Source organism: Hordeum vulgare, chromosome 1H (genome assembly GCF_904849725.1).
Source record: "Hordeum vulgare subsp. vulgare chromosome 1H, MorexV3_pseudomolecules_assembly, whole genome shotgun sequence".
Taxonomy (NCBI): Eukaryota; Viridiplantae; Streptophyta; class Magnoliopsida; order Poales; family Poaceae; genus Hordeum; species Hordeum vulgare.
The window spans coordinates 301,547,465-301,567,758 of NC_058518.1; the positions used below are offsets into that span (position 1 = coordinate 301,547,465).

At 44.5% G+C, this 20,294-nt stretch overlaps 1 protein-coding gene across 1 annotated transcript; it reads right to left on the bottom strand.

Annotated features, from left to right (window-relative positions):
• Positions 1-1,031: 1,031 nt before the first annotated feature.
• Positions 1,032-19,227, bottom strand: LOC123432249 (serine protease HTRA2, mitochondrial-like). Its single transcript, XM_045115379.1, has 10 exons — positions 19,145-19,227; positions 18,455-18,598; positions 18,227-18,381; positions 17,836-18,111; positions 17,622-17,746; positions 12,849-12,966; positions 12,671-12,763; positions 12,466-12,543; positions 1,529-1,631; positions 1,032-1,361 (listed from the first exon to the last, which is right to left on the bottom strand). The coding sequence occupies exons 1-10, from the start codon at positions 19,200-19,202 to the stop codon at positions 1,339-1,341; spliced, it is 1,173 nt and encodes a 390-aa protein (XP_044971314.1). The 5' UTR covers positions 19,203-19,227; the 3' UTR covers positions 1,032-1,338.
• Between the last annotated feature and the right edge of the window lie 1,067 nt (positions 19,228-20,294).

Genomic DNA, 20,294 nt, shown 5'->3' on the forward strand with positions numbered 1-20,294 from the left:
AGGCACCAGCAAATGTCGTGCTTCACCTTGTCAGGCTGACAATGACAAAGTCCGCCTTGGAGGCTTCGTTTATTTGGCCCCTCCACCGTCAAACTAATGATACCTTTCAACTGTCTCGTTGTTTGATGTGTGCATTGGAGTGATGGCCTGCTTGGTGGAATATGTCAAGAAACTCCGAGAAGACTTGTGCTTACTACAAGGAACGAACTAGCTGTCTTTCCTTTTTTTTTATACTACTGTCTTTTTTTTAGGGAACTAGCTAGCTATCTTAGGGTGTGTTTGGTTGGAGGGATATCCTCCCAGGGACAAGGATAACCACTTTTTTCTGTGGTTGTCATGCATTTGGATCTTTTTTCTGTGGTTGTCATGCATTTGGATCTGGGGCGAGGAGGGACAGAGTCAACCAGATGCTGAAAATATTCCCAGAAAAAAGGGATGTGGCCAACCGTCAAAAACGGGCGGGCGGTGGCAACCACCCTGGGGCAGCCGGCGCGGGAGGGCGGGAGGCGGCCGGCGCGGCCGTCGCGGGAGCTGGCCGACGCGGGTGCGGCCGCCGCGGGAGCTGGCCGGTTATCCATCCTCCCAACCACCCTAGCCAAACAAAAAAAATAACCCTACCCTTACAACCAAAAAAAAAAAAGCTATCCCCTATCCCTCAAACCAAACACACCCTAGTGTCTGTGATTTCTTTCTTTGCTTAGCTTAGCTTAGTCCCTCTTTTTGTTTCCCTGTTTAGCTACTTGTGCCTACCTTGTATGGTCGGTATCTCCAGCAGGAGGATTTTATGGCTTTATTTATAAAACACGGTGAAAGCCTTTTTCGGTATAATCAGCTTATCCAATACAAGCACATGTCCATAAAACCGTCGTCAACTACTGTAGTACTCCCTCCGTCCCAAAATTCATGTCTTAAGTTTATCTATAAATGAATGTATCTAAATACTAAAATATGACTATATACATTCATATCTAGATAAATCTAAGACAAGATTTTTGAGACGAAGGAAGTATAAAGGTAGCCCCACAACAAAGTTGTCGTAAATTTTAACTTTAACCAACAGCCCCGAAACCGATTATTTAGGCCACAACCAGTGTCACAGCAGAGCAGAGCACCCTGGTCTCCTTGCTACTCCATGCATGCATAAACTACTTACAACCTTCATCCCGACAGTTGCACTCTAGGCAAGACACCGACTCCAATAAAATAAACAGATATATGATCAATTTTTATTTAAAATGTAATGTATTTAGCATCCAGGGGGGAGGGGATAAAATGCCTATCCCACCATATTCATCAATCAAATAGGCACTCTCTTTGCAGTGACAACTGACAAGTATCTCATACTTCGACAGATAAAATACCTGGAAAGCGGAATTTCATTGTTAAAACATCTATCTCATATAGAAATGAACGGACGAAAATACACATGTAGATATATACAAACATAAAACATACAACCCAATTAGCCCGAGCCCCAAATCCATATGCCTTTTACTAGAAGCTTCGTACTAGTTGAAAGGATGCATACCACTTGTGAACACCTCTACGCCTTCTGCTACATTTAGTCTCAAACTTAAAGTGCGCCTGCGCCTCGGATCTTTGCGCCCTTTCCGCACGTGCAATATACCAACCTGTAAATTGAAAAACAATGCAAAAGATACAGAGATGGTCAAAAGAAGGAAAAAAGAACTCCAACAAGAATCTAAGAAAGCTTCAAAAAATTATAAGAGTAGCTGAGTAGGGACAATATTTTGCTCTAAGAATGCTTTCTACTCTTGTTCTGATAAACACTGTACCCAAAACCTACTCATGCCAAATCCAAGTCTGCTCCTGCTAAGGTCATGTGGGACTGGTGAAAAGAATGAAGTTGGTCATTCATTTGAGCTGCTAAGGTAAGGAAGAATGCGAACCATACGTAGAGTATACACAAAAACAGGAAGACTAGTAAAGAAGGTATGATCATGACACGGAAAGGTGGTCTTAAGAAGACTGAAGTAAATGTTGAAGCTATAAATGATGGACAGAAGGTGGTGGAACACAAAAGGATAGAAAAACAACTCAATGTTGAGCAACCTAGAAGGACCATGAGCCTTCCCGGTCACAAGACAAGTTAAAGGTGAAAGACGGCTTTGAAAGAGAAATTTATTAGATAAGAACATGCATAGTCAAGCAAGAGAAATTTGATAGGTACAAGTACTAAACATTCCAACTCTTTTGAAACTTCATCAGATAGATATCATGAGAAAAGCAGATGTATGGGTGCTAATATAAGAGATGCTCTAGTGGAGATTTCACCAAGCCGTCAAAATGGTTTAAAAAGGTTGCAGAGAAATCTATCCCTTACGTTCACAGAATGAGTGCTCTATGAAAATGAAAATAAAAATGGATTTTTTTCAAAAAGGAAGGCAGAGGATTCAGGGCCTTCTATAACCCTAAATCACAAAGTCCAAAGCGTTAAAAAAAACAAAGCAATAGGTACTTTATAGGATTGGAAGCATGCATGTAGAAATGGAAAAGAACGATAGATCTCAGTCATATAACAGCCCACCCATATTCACATCTAAGCTGTTGGCTCCAACATCCTCATTTTCAAGACTAGTTAAGTGAACTTGGCACAAGCTAGTCAGGTTAAGATATTATTGATATTGATAAAATACAAATAAAAGAGGAAAAAACACATAATACTTCCAAGCACAGGGTTGTTCTTTTTTCAAAAACTCAACGGCAGGTTAAGACAACATGTGGCACAGCCTGCGGCTCAACCCATGTGGGGAGCAGGCGCTACCAGTCTCGACCCATGTGGGGAGCACGCGCTACCAGTGCCAATGGGTGTGTGTGTGGACGGGGCAGCTAGAAAAATAAGTAATGGTTATTTAAACATGAGCCAATTAAATTGGTAACTCTTCAAGGAACACGAAAATAGCCTTCTATGCTAGCTCCTACAAAAAAATAATTTCAAGTTTAGTTGCAAAACTTCTTGCTGAGGAAGAATTATACTGGTACCAAAAAACGCTTCGCCGTTGAAAGGTGATCACAACGCAGAGTATTCAGTAGGATAGCTAGCGTAGTAGAAAAAGAAAGAATATTACATCTGAAAACGGTGAAAAAAATATTAATGGGGCTGAAATTCGCATAAAAATGCAACTGACTAATGATTTCTATAGGCAAAACACACGTTCACAAGTCCTCTGCTGTAGCTGAATATTTGGATTCCCATCTTTGATTAACATTATTCATTAATCTTTGTTTCTGTGAGCACAGCAACGTCCCTGGGGATGAAAAAAGAATTCAGTCCACAGAATCTTTTGAATTCATTCTTTATATCTGGAGCAAGGAAACCTGCTACTTCACTTGTGCAAGGAACCGTTTAAGAAGTTTCAGTTTTCTTACTAATGCACTGCAATTAGTGGATAGAACAATGCCAGTTTGCCTTATGTTGGTTTTGAACCAAACAGATTCCTTTCTTAAAGATCCTGCCTCCAAAGAAATCCAAATATCTAAATAGCATGTAAAGCAGGTAAATTATGTACCTATTGGGGTGTGCTCGCTCAGCATTAAAATCTAAAACCTTGTTGCATTTTGTGAATAAAATGTGTTCAGCATGGTTGTTAGTTTATTGAATCTTACAGATAATAGATTAGATATGTGCAGTGATTTTAGTCCTGCATACTCTGCTATGTTAGATTGAGCAGAAAGAGTTATTTTATTCAACCATCTCTCATGTCTTTTGTCTATAATGCTGATCTATCTTTTCATCTTGTGATCTTTTTTGCTTCAGTTGTGCTCATGTTACTTTGTTTGCAGGTCAGCGGGGCTGAATTTTTCATGCTAACATAGGTCATGGTAGGCTGCTGCAACGCAAAACTGGGGAGCCCCCTAGAACAAAATGGAAAAAGGTCCGATCCTCCAGCCCATGCTTATGTTAAAGATGGTTTCAATTTTGTTTCTTACCTATAACATGTCCATGGTTTTCACAAACATGATGTAGCTTCTGAAATGGTTAAAAGGCTCACATGAGTCATCGCCAAATAGTCCTTTTTTGAAATTCTTGATCTTGTGTTCAGAGAGAGGAGTTGTGACTGCTAGGGTTTGAGGGTATTTTTCAGTGTCACTTGAAGGACTAAGGCTGTAGCTTACTAGAGTTCTACTTCTGTGTACATTTTCAATTCGATTCAACTCATTTAGCTTGGTTGTAACTGAAAGTGGATAAAAGATGCACATTAGTTTGTCAAAATACACCAAAAGCAAATATATTTTTAAAATGAGCAAACCTATATTATGCATCTCACATTCGACCAAGGAGCACTGGTCGACTTAAATAGATGGTTAGGCCCTTGTACAATGCAAGGTGCTTAGTGAAGGTGCTTAAGAAAATAAACCAGGCTTTCCTTAAGCACCGGTGCTTATTTGTATAGGGTAGACGCTTAGTTATGCGTCTCTCCTATAGAAATAGGTACTGGTGCTTCAGAAAAATCGGGTTTTATTTTTTAAGCACCTCCTTAAGCATCTACCATTGTACAAGGCCTTACGGCATCTGTACTAGTCGTTAGCAGTTGCAGTTAATCTGCTTCCTAATATTTCGATCACAAAAAACTGAGTTACATTGTGTGGTTGTACAGATTTAAAAAGGCAATATATCTCTGGACTAAAGTTAGTTTGCTTTAAAATTTTATTCATTTTTCTTTACCCTTTGGATAGTAATTAATGAGCAGTATTAGTCAGTCGAGTATCAGGCTGTAGATTTTTTGGTTGAACTACTTTTGGCTTCTAACATACACAAATGTTCAGTTCAGTTAGGGGTCCGTTCTGAAAAAATGAGAGGACTGGTAGGTAACAATACGTGCAATGTGCAATACAATTCCTTTAGTATGACATCGGGATAGCTAAATTTATGGTTGCAAAAGGTTTTCTTCAGAAAGTTTCTCTGCTTGGTCAACAAACATTTCATTGTTTTCATGCACGAAAGAATTCCTCGTTGTATCTTGGTAAACTATGATTGAATAGGTCAATTGCACTTAGCTCGATTAATGGAATGGCTAAATTTATGTGTAATGTTTAATGTGTTGTTGTGACATAGGTATTTTAAAAAGCCTTGGGGCTGCACGATATGACATTGTTATACAGAATATTAGTAAGCTGCTCCAAAATATGAGAATGAAAAGGCCAAATTTAATGAGCTGCAATACCTGGGTTGGCTCAAATGTAATGGGTGATGGTAGGTTCGATTGGGGGGGGGGGGGGGGGGGGGATGTGGCCCAGATTGCTTATTGTGCCTTGTCATGCCATGAGAGAAGAGGTGTCGCCTAGCAGTGCGAGGATAAGCAGGTGGGTGACAAAGCGGCAGGTAGCGGTAGAGATGATCTAGACGGTGTAGGGACAAGAGCTAATGCAGGCAAGATAACACAAGGATGAGTCGAGGGCTAGGCAGGGGGATGCGATGTGGTAGCGGGATGTGGTAGAAGATCAGGGAAGTAGACAGATTGGATAAGGAGACGCTTTGCTACGAGAAAACAAACTAAAAGAGTTTGGCATAGGAAGACGAGAAAACAAACCGAAAGAGTATAGCATAGGAAGACGATGAACACGCATGACAATATTGTCAGAAACTACACACATCATCTTTCGATCAAATGTCGCACAGGGATCTAACTAGTATTTTTAGCAGTGCAGAGACAATCAAACATCAACCATGTTGAAATAGATCAATTTATTGAAGAAGAAACTAAAAGGAATGCTCTTTTCAAAATGAAATCTAACAGAACTGCTGGTCTTGATGGAACTTTTATGGATTTTCTTTCGTAAGGGGATATTTTCAAATTATGTGATGCATACACTCCTGCTCTCAAGAGTTTTGCGACAACAAATTTGATGCTAGGGGGCTAGATTATGTGATAGTCACCCTTCTTCCAAAAGTTGATCATGCAATATCCCTACAGACTGATTATATGATGTTCATCCTTCTTCCAAAATACAGATTCCAGAAAATGGTGCTTCTGTTGTATGTTCAAAAAATTAATTTAGCCATTTAGCTCAAGGTGAGAGAATGACTATTGGGAAAGATGACATAATGACTATTGGGAAAGATGACGAACTAGCCCTTTCTCATGCAAACATGTTCAATCATCAAATAGGAAATTTTCCAATCAAATACCTAGGGGCAGCTGTTACTACATCTTAGAACACATGTAACTGACTAGGAGAAAGTAGATAAAAAAAATCATGAGAAGGCTTGATATCTACCAGGGATATAAATGTAAACTGATGGCAGGAATACATTGATTAATCCCAGTTATCCAACATCCCTACTTGCTGTATGCTTTTATTTCTGAACACTGTCTAGCAAAGCGCTGGGACAAATAGAACATATTACCAGGACAATTGGGATACCATTTGTGAGTCAAAAAAGAAACAGTTTGTTGAACCGGTATGGGCTATGCCCATCCTCACTTAAGCCTATGTGGCCCCCATGTGGCTGACCTAGAAGAGCAGCACTCAGTCCTGATCCAGTGAGAGGCAACAGAGAGAGAACTCACATAAGCCACCGAACACCAGATCGAAGAGTCTGAAGGTACTCCTCTCTCCCGATTCAACATGGTATCAGATGCCGGTGACGGAGGGGTCGCTGACGGGAAGGGGGCAGGCGACGGCGGTAAAGGCGCGCTGGAGAGGACCGGCGGGGGTGCAGGTGGAGGCTGCCTGCAAGGAGATTGCAGGCTGCTGGCGAACGTGCGCGTGGCAGCGCGACTGGAGGATGCCGGTGGCTGCAGGTGGCTGCAAGCGTGCGCGACGCAAGGCACGTCGGGGTTGCTGCTGATGGCGGAGGGACAGTGGCTGCCGGAGGTGCTGCTTACTGCGCAGGCTGAGGTGCTGCGGGAGGAGCAGGGGAGAAGAAGAGGTGTTGTTGAGCTGCAGCTGCTGTTTGCTGTTGGTCTGGACTGAACGGCTGGTGCTGCTAGGTTTGACTGGGCTGCTGCTTCTGCTGTTCTGCGGCTGCTGTTGCTGCTGCTGCTGGAGAAAGGAGGCTAGATGGGTTCTGCTGCTGCTAGTGCTTGCAGCTGTGAGCTGAGGGGCAGAAAGAAGGAATTGCTGGTGTTTTGCAGCTGCTAGTTCGGGGAGATACGAGCTGTGGTGTTGTTCTGCTGCGTTTGCTGCTGAGATTGCTGTGTGCTGGTGCTGGGCTGTTACTGCTGTTTGAGAAGAAGTCTCTGCTGCTGCTACTGGGAGTTGCTGCAACTACCCCCGGGTAAAGATGGGTGAACCAAAAGGGAAATGCAACACGTCTGTGGCAGAAGCTGAGAAGACTGGAATGGTGAAGGAATTGGAGAGCCTCAAGAGGAAGGTGGAGGAAATCCAGGCCGACAAGGAAACAGCTGAGGGGGCGACACGTGAGAAGGATTGTCAGACCGTTAAGTTGAGGGTTGAGTTGGAGGAGCTCCATGCTTTCATATCACAGCTCCAAACTGCAGGCTTGAATGCTCGCTAAGGAGACTGCTCACTGGGACTCCACTGATGAAGATGATCCGGAAAAGACATCTCTTGCTACTAATGAGAATGGTCCAGAATGGGTTCTGGACTCTGGAGCATCTAACCATGTTGCGGGCAAATCCTGTGTGTTCAAGTCTTACAATAAGCATCCTCCTTCTCACACGAGCACTATACAAACTGCTGATGGCTCAAAACAGCCTGTCATAGGGGTTGGTACAGTAAAGTGCATTCCGACCATCTCCTTATCCTCAGTTCTGCAGTTTTTCATGTCAATTTGGTCACTTTCAGTGCTCTCATTGATCAACTAGACTGTCGTTTGATCCTTGACAAATTCAGTTGCGAGATTCAGGAGCGACAGACGAGGCAAACGGTTGGGACTGGCAAGCTGACATGCGATGCTTGCGAATATGTAAAACGCACAAGGGCCACATATGTGAGCAAGGGGCTTAGGAGCATATCTCCTTTTATGCTTATCCATTCAGATGTATGGAAGAGTCCAGTGGTGTCAATATGCATGGAATGAAGTACTTTGTTACCTTTATCGACCGCTGCTATACTCACATGACTTGGATTTGTTTGATGCGTCACAAGGATGAGGTGTTTAGCTGTTTTCAGGATTTCCATGCCTTGGTGAAGAATCAGTTCAAGGCACAGGTGCAGGTGGTCAGTACTGACAATGGCACAGAGCATGTCAACAACACCTTTGGGGCCTTCTTGTTGACCAAGGGATTGTTCATTAAACTTCTTGTCCGGACCCCCCCCCCCCCCCAAGAATGGAGCGGCAGAAAGGAAGAATCGACATATTCTTGAGATTGCTCGGTCGTTGATGTTTACCATGAATGTGCCCAAGTTGGAGTGAAGCAATTATGACAGCCACATATCCGATCAACCGAATACCTTCGAGGATACTTGGAATGAAATCTCTGTGAATTGTTACTTGGAGAAAATAAGTTTGTTGTTCCCCCAAAGTTGTTTGGCAGTACCTGCTTTGTTAGTGACCACCGACCTTCTGTTGGGAAGCTAGATCCGCGGGCAGTGAAGTGTGTTTTCCTGGGCTATGCTTCTAGTCAGCAAGGGTACAAATGATGGTGTCCCTCTAAGAAACGCAGATTTGTAAGTATGGATGTCACCTTCAGAGGGAATTTGAGCAATTCTATGGTGAGCCAACAAGCTCTATGGAAGATTGTCAAGAGGGGGAGAAGGCTACTCACGGTGATTCTGAGGGTACTAACATTGATGGTGATGTGCGCGCTCATGTCCAGCCAATAGTGAGTGCAAGTTCAGGTCCAGCCAACACTGACAATTGGTACTCTCCAGGTTCCTATTCGGGGTCGGTTACAGAAGAGTCCCTTGGTGTACTCACGACGGCGGTCACAAGTGCATAACCCTTCTGACTCTCGTCTGGTATATTCACGGTGGTAACCACAAATGCAGGGGGAGCAGTCGGTGCAGAGGGAGCAGCAATGCAATGGTGCAAGCTCATCTAACATAGTGGAGCTGCCTATTGCGTTGCGAAAGGGGACACGTGAAGCAGCAAAGAAGGCTTTTACCACCGGATGCTTTTGATGATATGACATTGGAAATTTTGTGTATTATGAGGCTTTGTCTCCTTCCTAAAGAGCGTTTGCTGCCTCTCTACAAACAATGTCAATCCCAAAGGATTGGAAGGCTGCAAAGCAAGATCCAAAGTGGCGTGAAGCGATGATAGAGGAGTTGGAAGCTCTGAAGAAAACAAAACGTGGGTGCTGACAACATTGCCGACAGAAAAGAAAGCAATGAGTTGTAAGTGGATCTATATTGTGAAGCAAAATCCCGAGGGGAAGGTGGAGTGATATAAGGCCAAATTGGTTGCCAGATGATATAGTCGAACTTATGGAATTGACTATGATGAGACGTTTGCTCCTGGGGCAAAGATGAACACGGTAAGAATATTGGTTTCCTATGGGGCATGGTCAATGTAATGGTGACCACACTGTGTTCTACAGACACTCACTCTCTGATCGGAAGATCACCATTCTTGCAGTCTATGTGGATGACATTATCATCACCAGAGATGATGAGGAGGAAATAAAGAGACTGAAGGGGTATCTGAGCAATGAGTTTGAGGTGAAGAATTTGGGCAACCTAAAATACTTCCTTGGCATTGATGTGGCCCGAACAGAGAAAGGAATATCTTTGCGCCAATGAAAATACACCTTGGATCTCTTGAGTGACATGGGCATGGTGGGATGTCATGTAGCCCCTACACCGATTGAATAAAATCATCAAGTGACAGCTCGGTCAGGTGAGCTGGTGAATAAGGAAGATTATCAAAAACTGGTTGAGAGGCTAACTTGTGTCATACCAGGCCTGACATTACGTATGATGTGGGTGTGGTGAGCAAATACATGCATGAACCAAGGAGTGAGCATCTTGATATTGTGCACAAAATGCTGAGATACTTGAAGTGGACTCCGGGTAAAGGGTTGTGGTTTGCGAAGAGTGGACGTCTTGGCTATCATGACTCTGGTTGGCTACCATGACTCTGATTGGGCCAGTTGCAAGATGATAGAAGATCGGCTTCTGGCTATTTGTGGGAGGAAACTTGGTGTCATGGAGAGGCAAGAAACAGACTGTTGTGTCTAGATCAACTGCAGAAGCCGAGTATAGAGCATTATCTCATGGGTTGTGTGAGATACTGAGATGCTCTCGATGAAGTACCTACTGAGCGAGTTGAAACTTCTGAGGAAGGGACCCTTGAAGGTGTGGTGTGACAATCAGTCAGCCATAGCCATTGCTAATAACCCAGTTCAACATGATAGGACAAAGCATGTGGAAATTGATCGCTTCTTAATTAAGAAACTTGATGTTGGGATCATCAACCTTACTCATGTCAACTCTGGGCAACAGTTTGTAGATTGCTTGACAAAGAGACTAGGAACAAAGGATTGTAACTTGGCGTGTGACAAGATGGGGATGATAGATATCTACCATCCATCTTGAGGGGGAGTGTTGAACCGGTATGGGCCATGCCCATCCTCACTTGAGCCCATGTGGCTGACCTAGAAGAGCAGCACCCAGTCTTGATCCAGTGAGAGGCAACAGAGAGAGAACTCACATAAGCCACCAGACACCAGATCGAAGAGTCTGAATGTACCCCTCTCTCGATTCAGGTACTCCTCTCTCCCGATTCAACACAGTTCTTGCTATTAAAACTATGAGGAAATGAATGTAAATACCCCTAATAAATGGTGGTGGAAACTCTAAAAACAGGAACGTTTATAGGAGAATGTCAAGGAAAAAGAAGGCTAGCCTACTAAAGGTTCAAAATATTAATTTGAAAGGCAAGAAACGTTTATAGCAGGAGAATGTCAAGGAAAAAGAAGGCAGATGACTTGTGCTAGCCTACTAAAGGTTCAAAATATTAATTTCAAAGGCAAGAAAGTCTTATCATTTGTAATGGCAATAATACCAAATAGTGAGAGGCTAAATAGATTGGTGATAAAATTTGCTCAATAATACACTGTTCTTTATGATATATGTGATAAGAAGGATAAATCAGTGAGTCAATGCTATATCAATGGCAGTGAAGTTTTAGGAGATGGTTAACAGGTGTCATAAAGAGGATTTTGTATGTCACAAGCTCAACAGATTAGTCTGTCTGTTGCTACTGATGTTACCACATGGTCTTGGGGGAATAAACTATAAAGGCAGGTTTACAGTGAAATCTGTATAGATAATAGATATGGTGATAGTTTTTTACACACACATAGAAAGCTGAAATATCTACCAAAGTTAAAACATTTTTTTGTTGTTAGAAAAGGTGTGCTATTAAAAAGACAAAAGATAGAAAGGAAATGGCTGGGTGATAAAAAATACTACTCCCTCCGTCCTAAAATTCTTGTCTTAGCTTTGTCTAGAAATGGATGTATCTAAATACTAAAACTTGACTAGATACATTCATATCTAAACAAATCTAAGACAAGAATTTTGGGACGGAGGGAGTACTAAGGATGTTTGGAGAGAGATTGCTATGTTCATTCATGCTGATGTTATTCCTCAATCAGGTAAAAAAATCATGGGCCGAGAAATTCTCACCCGAAGGTAAAAGAATTCATGCACTGGGCTTAGCAGCTGTGATTTGGGTTTGGAAGTTAAGAAATAGATGCAGCCTTGGAAATATTGACTTTAACCTCCTAGTGAGATAATTATCCATGCATGTGTGCTGCTAAAACAGATAAAGCAGAGCTGTTGAACAGGATGAACAAACAAGAACTCCTACAATGATTGCAAGGGATGTTGCAGTATCCAGTATAACTGATGTGATGGGATGCTGCTAGCAAACATGTTTCTGCTAATGTACTTCTTCATGCTCCTGATATATGCCTGTGTGGGGGAAGCTACATGATGCAAAAAGGGGGGATGGCGAGAGGAAACATGAGAAAAATGTGACAAAATAATGATGTGCTTTTGGTGTCCAGTAATCTATTTTCCCCCATTTATTTCAGGTGTCTCTAGACTAGCCTTCTGAAGGCTAGTTTGAGTTAGTTAATTCTGCTTGCCTTATTTTCTTTGGCTTTTGAAATACATTTCCATCTGCTACCTATACAGTATCTTATTTTCAATTCATGCACAATGGGAAAATGGAGACTCCTAACTTAAATAAAAGAGTAACAAACACTAATCTGAGAAAATTTAGAATAATCTGAATACTTTTTAAGGATTTACATGAAAACTTGTGCCTTTTATATACTCCCTCTGTCTCAAAGTAAGTGTCTCAACTTTGTACTAGCTCTAGTACAAAGTTGTACTAAGCTTGAGACAGTTCTTTTGGGACGGAGGGAGTAGTATATAGACGTCTTCTTAGGATCATATTTCTGCATTTCCCTCATTCCGTATGGTCAAACTACTAATAAATGTCTTGCAACTATGGATAAACATAAGGCTTTTTGTAGCAGATTAAAAGTAAACTGCAGTCAAACATGGTAAAAATAAACTTACTGGTATGTCCATGCAGGAACCGATGGCTCCTCCTTTGTCAAGATGATTCTCACACATTCTCATAAGTAAGTTCTCCAACTGATAGCAGCAACAAGAACAATAAATGTTAGTTATTAAGATCATAAACATGAGACGTATGCTTTCTATCAACTTTACTCACAAAACAACATAACACAATTACTGCTATTACTGTTAAGATAATTACCTCAATTGTGGTAGCAATGTGCTCCCCTTTCACTGAGTAAATGATATCACCAGGTCTAACTCCTAGTTCGCCAGCAACTGATCCATGAGACACCTACAGTTCAATTTGGCATGCACTACTCAACAAAGGGAAAAGTGTACATTTTCAAGGAAAACAAGGAACAGTGGACAACATATACCTCATGAACTATTAGACCCGAATCGACATTACACCTACGAAAGATCCTCTCCAAATGAATTGGATCAAGAAATTTAATGGGTGAAAGCTTCATCCCAATATGCAGCCGAGGGATGCACCTTGCAAAAATATTAAAAAAAAAAACAATTTGATGAATGAAGCTTTGTGTCTAAATATCCAACAGATACTATATATATATATATATATAATGCTTCACCCTTACGAGTGTCCAAACAAGCCACCACCGTTCTGTGATTGTAAAAAATCCTATCGTCCCTTGCTGTAAAATTACATCAGGGTTGAGGTAATTTTACCGTTTATATCGTCCAGAAGCAGAACGAGCCCTTGCGCGATTTCATCCAGCGCTAGACAACCCTCTACCACACGGTGGAGATTGTTACAGAACACCAAGCAGAAGGCTTCTCGCCGACTGATAGGAGCCTTCTGCTTCTGCTTGGTGTTCTGTAACATTCTCCACCGTGTGGTAGAGGGTTGTCCAGCGCTGGATGAAATCGCGCAAGGGCTCGTTCTGCTTCTGGACACAGTGCTGAAGCTCTGTGAGACCAGCAGGACGTTTGCACGTACCCTCGAAGGTCCTGATGAAGACTCAAGACAGATCTGCCCAACTGTAAATGCTTGATGGAGCTAACTGGTTTAGCCAAGCTCGAGCCGAACCGTCGAGCATCAGTGGGAGATGTTTCATGGCGACATGGTCATCTCCGCCACCGATCTGGACCGCCACTTTGTAGTCGTCTAACCAAGTTTCTGGTTTGGACTCTCCTGTGAATTTGCTGATTCCCGTCGCCAATCGGAAGTTGGGAGGGATGTCAGCCGAGCGAATGGCCCGACTGAAACACTCGGGACCAGAAACAACGGTCCTGCTTCCACTCGGATGATCTCTATCGTGACCATCACGGTGGGCTCGGCTTCTATCAACCTTCTGAGTGATATACCCTCTTGCATCAGGCCTTTGATCATGCGCGTTACCGCTCGAACGATGATCATCGTAATGCCGGGGTCCGTAAGGCCCACTCCGCGGAGGAGTATGCGAACGGCGACGATCTTCGGGATGAGACCGAATGGAAAGCGGATTCCGACTCTGGTCCCTGGAACGATCGTTCCAGAGGCTGCCACCTCTGCGACGCTGGTGAGAGCCGGGACTGAAAACCGACCGATGTGTGTTCGCTTGAACGGAACTGTTGTGGATCTTGTTGTGCGACTGGGAGACCGCCGAGTTTTGCTGCTGCGCCGTATGTAACAAGGCACGGATCTGCTCGATTCCTCTACCAGCCTCCGAATCAGTCGGCTGGAGAGAATCAGCGATCCTGGCGGCTGCAGCCAAGTTGAGGATGGGTGTGCGGAACACCTCGACGTTGCTCTGGCGAACGCGTCGACTGGAAGAACGAGGGTGCTGACGACGAGCGCCGGATGATTCTCCGATCTCACGCTCGTCCCGACCAGTCCCGGAGGGACTTTCGTGAGAATCGGCCATGAGTACTTCGGCTGCAGGCCCGTGACCCTGATACTCGGAAGGTAGTTCAGTCGGAACTGACTCCAAGCACTGGGATGACCGCGGGACCACAACCGATTCGAGCACCGCCACTTGAGAGGACATGTTTTGTCGCGCTAGGGCGTGTCGCACCAAACGCTGGAGCCGCGAACGACCGGATCGCTTGTTGCGGCGCGTGACGGGGGCGAAGATCGACACCGGGGTCGATGGCTGGAGAAGAAGAACGCCGCAGGAACCGGCACAAAAGTGCATAGCTCCGCGACTCGGAAGCGTCTCGATGTCGAGGGGCGCATCCTGAAGCCATGCCGAATCATCGGCGATGAAGGAGAGTGCACCGAAGAGGATCTCATGACCCATGCACAGATCTCCGCCGGATGACATGACGAAAAGATGAAATCGCAAACTCGCCGAAAGTCGCTTAGACGCCTGCCCCACGGTGGGCGCCAACTGTCGTGGGTATAAGTCTGACAGTAGAAGTACGGGGTACGAAAGTATATGGGCAGAGCCTTAGCTACGGCGAGGATGTATGAGTTCAGGCCCCTCTACGGTGGAGGTAAAAGCCCTACGTCTCAGTGCTCTTGGGAGCTTTGTGTCGAGTGTATTAAGGGATTACAGCAAGTGCCAACCCCTGTACCAGTGGTGAAGGGCGGCTTATATAGAGTGCGCTGCCCTTCATAATGGCCCGGTGGACAGGGGTGGAGTAGTGGCGAGTAAACGCTGGCGTTACTGGTAACGTAAGCCTTAAATGCTAGTTATGGTGTTTGAAAACGTATGACCGTTGCCCTCCTGGGAGGTTACGATGTACAGAATGGATTCCAGTCGGTACGTTAGATATGCTCCGAGTGGATCGTCGCCGACTGGATGATGGGGGCGTCCTTAGTTCAGTCGGAACTGTCTAAGGGCCTTGTCCCCTATGAAGGGTAGTCCTTTGGTAGGACCTATAGGGCAGACCTATGACCCTACCCTGGGACTATAACCCCATCACCCACCGTAACGACTTTGATACGCCAATTGCTTCTCACATGCAGGATCTAATTTACTTGCATGCACATCCTAAAATTAGTTCACTCCCTTTTGTTTACGATGGGAAACCGGTCCCTTCCTTGATACTATAATTTTACCCCAAAGTTCTGCCCGTGAAATTGAACTAGGGTGAACACAGGTGCACAACAAGATCATGCACATCCTAAAATTACCTCGCTCCCTTTTGTTTATGGTGGGAAACCGGTCCCTTCTTTGATACTGTAATTTTACCTCAAAGTTCTGCCCGTGAGATTGAACTGGGGTGTGTTAGGAAGTATTAGTATTAGTATAGGAGTCCTTATTAGTCTATTAGTATTAGTCTAGGAGTCCTTATTAGTCTATGTTTACTTTCCTTGCACCTCAAGTCATGTGTAATATATATATGCCCCTTGGGCCTTCAATACAGATAAGTTGCTTTCCTAACATGGTATTAGAGCCTAGGTTTAGGTCTCCGGACGCTGCAACTCGTCCTCTCGATCGATCTGTTCTGGGTCGATCCGCCCAGCTCCTCTCGCTCGGTCCTCTCACGCCGGCGCTCCCTGCAGGCTTCGCTGCTACCTCAGCCATCCTGCCGTTCCAGCCGCCGTCGCGCCGATATACTCGCTGCAGTCCCAGCCGCCGTCGCGCCGATCTCCTCCCTGGTCGTCACTGCCGTTCACGACCGTCGTCGCGCCACCCTCGCCAGTCTGCCGCCGCCGCCGCCAGTCCGCCGCCGTCCTCCACTCCGGCCGCCGGATCTTCGTTGCTCCACTTCGGATCGGCTCTGCTTCTCCTCCAGATCGGATCGGGTGGTGGCGCCGCAGTCCAGGTCGACGAGCTGGTGGCCCTGCACGCCGAGGTCGCGGTCGATGAGGCGCTCGACGTGGATGAAGCGGTCGACGTGGAGCTGCTGGCCCTGCACGCCGAGGTCGCGGTCGATGAGGCGCTCGACGTGGACGAAGCGGTCGACGCGGCAGGGGATGGCGATGGCGCCCTGATGCCTGAAGCCATACTCGCGCTCGGCCTCGTCGAGGAGGGCCCTGTTGCTGCGTTCCTGCTAGCCTGCTTTGCTCTGTTGCTGCACGCGCGCCTGCAGCTGGCTTTCCCACTGCTGCTGCTAGGTTGTTGTTCTATAAGCCACGTACATGACGTGATCCCCGTGCTACTCTTCTCCTGCGTTCCATCTGCATGCTCTGTTCCCGCTGCACCCCATGTTGCCTGCTGGTGCTAGCTGCTACTCGCTACCACCTGGTGTTGCCTGCTGCTACGTGGTGCTACCTGTTGCTAGCTGCTTACGTGCTGCTACTTCACAGCTTAGCTTAAAAAAATACAATGTCTTCCGCATACATGATGGATTTTGCATCTTTGTGTCATGTATGCTTCCTAGCTTTTAGCTTTCTTGTTTTCCGCTGCGTCCACCAAATCCGTCGATATTATGTGTTTCTCATGCCATGCGAGTCCACCATACCTTAGTCCGTCAGCCTTTCTCCGGTCCTGATCCTTTCTATGCAACTTTTGCGGCCTACTTGCCCTTGTTGTTTTCTATAGGATTTTCTAGACTTCTTTTGCATTGTCGGTCTACGTCCATCGTGCCTTAACCGCCGAGCTTCTTTCGCTGTCGGTTGTCGTGGACTATGATTTTCTGCACAATGCTTTATTCTCTTGATGTGCCATCTTTTGACAACCCATCTTCTCTTGATACTTATGTTGTATCTTCAAGTGATGCGGTGTCTTCCTCTGATGTGCCATCTCTTCGATGTCTTCCTCTAATGTGCCATCTTCTTTTGACAACCCATCTTCTCTTGATACTTATCTTGTATCTTCAAGTGATGCGGTGTCTACCTCTGATGTGGCATCTCTTCGTTATCTCCTTCGGCGACTCGACAAGTTTTGAAGACTCTTCATGCTACGACGACACTCTCAAGACGCGGATTTGGATTATCATTTTTTTTAGTATTACACTTCTTCAAATGCAATGTTATTGCATACGCTTTGCATTTGAGGGGGGTGTTAGGAAGTATTAGTATTAGTCTAGGAGTCCTTATTAGTCTATTAGTATTAGTCTAGGAGTCCTTATTAGTCTATGTTTACTTTCCTTGCACCTCAAGTCATGTGTAATATATATATGCCCCTTGGGCCTTCAATACAAATAAGTTGCTTTCCTAACAGGGTGAACACAAATGCACAACAAAATCTGTCGTGTTTCGATTTTTTTCAAGATATTTGCTCAATACTTAAATCATACAGTGAAAGAAAACTTACTGAAATTTCTTCCACATATCCAAGCACTTCAATATAATGGAGGAAGGAATAAATGCCGTTCCTGGAAAATTAGCCATCCCCCAAACTTGACCATTCAAGTCAATAACAGGTCCTCCAATGCTAGGCTAAATTATTAAATTGCTAACATCAGAACCATAAGCAACATAAGTTAATAGTAATTTACAAGACGATCACGATGTACGATTAATTATACCTGCTTAATCACACAACCAGAGAACAGATAGTGATGGCGTTGAAATTTATTTGGGCCCATAAATTGAACACGTCCACGATGAATAGTCAGATTTAGACGTTCATCTCTACCGAGCACAAATATCTCTTGACCATAGATCACGTCACCACTGAAGCTAGGAATCTTAGCACATAAGTCTATCTCAACCTTAATCAAAGCAATATTGATGTGCTTGTCATAATGAAGCAATAGTGCAGGTACAGTAGCATCATCTTCATCCAATAAATGAGCAACAATCTAAAGATGGATACAAAAGATAACATAAATGTGCATTTAGCATACTTGTAAGTGCAAAAATATATGGGCATGCACATAGATCAAAATTCCAAAATTCGTTTGTTTGTAAACTCACCTCAGCATTAGGTGCATACTCATCTGTGCCTGACCACTGGCTTAGGGCTGAATGCTTTGAACAGATTATGCGTGCAGATGTCAAAACTGTGCCTGCTTTACTCCTCTCATCCCAATCAATTAGAAAGCCCGATGATCGTGCCATGAGTTTACCATCTGTAGATGCAATAATAGATTAGATAAAGATAAATGATAGAGAGAGATCAAATAAAGGCAATGTGTTACATACCGACATAGGACGAAAAGCCAAGAACAACTTTAGCTACTTGAAGAATTGTTTTTGTTGCAGACTCACGAACACTCTGCAATTTCTCATTTACCATACATGAAGAAGCCATGGAGCGATCAAGTGTTACAAGTTGAAGTTGGCGCTCTGCAGGTTAACATGCAAAAAATGGCGAATCAGTCTATTATGTTCAAAATTCATATTATCTTCAGCAAAAAAGACACCCTACTAATCAGATGGAATGAAAGCGGAGTGTTAGGGCCACATCTAGCACCAAAGTAGTGCCTAGTGTCAGCCAAACTGTTGCAACATTTTATACAACTCTCTACCGCACTCCTCTCAATAGTCAATACACAATGTTCTACCATATCTTGTCTCTAGCAGGATCGAACCATACATGCCCACCGAGGCATTGTCTGCCACTGACAAGAGGGAGGACAATACCATACTCTTCCTCCATATGCAGGTTTCTGTCATATCTTGTTCTCCAGCTGTAGTATTCAGTCATTCATACATAACTGCATGCTGAAATGTTCTTGATGGCACGGAAGAGGGCAATACGATATCCAATTTTCTACCCCCTCCGTCCCACAATATAAGATATTGATGGCACACAAGAGGGGGTACTATATCAAGATCTCTAGGAGCATTCAATAATGGCTACAAGAGGAAAAGGAAGTGTCCGAAACTTACTTATTTTCGCATGGTACTTGGAACTCAAGTCCATATAGGCTTCGTAGACAGGCTCCATCGCAGGATCATAGTTACGTCCTACGCCGATGGCAGGGGCGGGGGGAAGAGGGCAACGCAGAGGAGAGCTGAACGCAGAGGAAGCCTCGGAGGAGGAGGCATCCGATGCGCCTGGTGAAGCTGAGGTCGTCGCCGCGGCCTGCTCGCCCTTGCTGGTAGCGGCTTTCTTCTCGTCAGTTCCCTCCCGCTTCTTGGCGGTTCTTTCCTGCCCCTTGTCCTCGGACGGCTCCAAGGGTGTTTTCCTCTTGCGTCGCTGCGATGCTGCGGACGACCTCTCCGGAGAGGCTTTCCTCTTGCCTCCCTGCGATGACGCCGCAGCTTCTGGTTGGGCCTCCGCAAACCGGTCGGATAGCCCTGCCCTCGACCTAGATCCCGACACCTCATCCTGTGTAGTCGGCGCACCTCGCTGCGAGGACGACGCAGCTTCCACTTGGGCCTCCGCAGACCGGACACCGAGGTGCGCCGACGCCGCCGACGCCGCCCTGCCCTCGACCTAGATCCGGACACATCTTCCTCCGTGGTCGGCGCCATGAGGGACGTAAAATATTTTCCGTCTTTCCGTAATAATAAAGGAGATATTGCTTCTGCCGTCATAATATATACCCCTGAATTTGCGAATAATTACCCACCATGCCACCCGCAAGTGAGAAAAACGGTTCGTCCGTTCACACCGGCTGTTTGGATAGGTTAACAGCAGGAAATCCTGAATATTATCATGACTGCAAAGGTGTTGTGGTGGTTCGACTGGTGCGCGTCTAGCCAAACAACCTGGGTTCGAATCTCATCCATGCTTTTTATTTTGCCCTCTTTTCTCTTTGATTTTTTGATGGGTGTAGGAGCAGATTCAAAATGTTTTAGCTTTTTTATTTTTGCCCTCTTTTCTCTTTGATTTTTTGTGGGTGTAGGAGCAGATTCAAAATGTTTTAGCTTTTTTATTTTTGTCCTCTTTTCTCTTTGATTTTTTGTGGGTGTAGGAGCAGGTTCAAAATGTTTTTCGAAATATTCATATCATTTAAACCAGCAATTCAAATCTAACATATTTTTATAATTATATTTTGGTTGCAACCTTAATTAATATTTTAATACCTTTTTT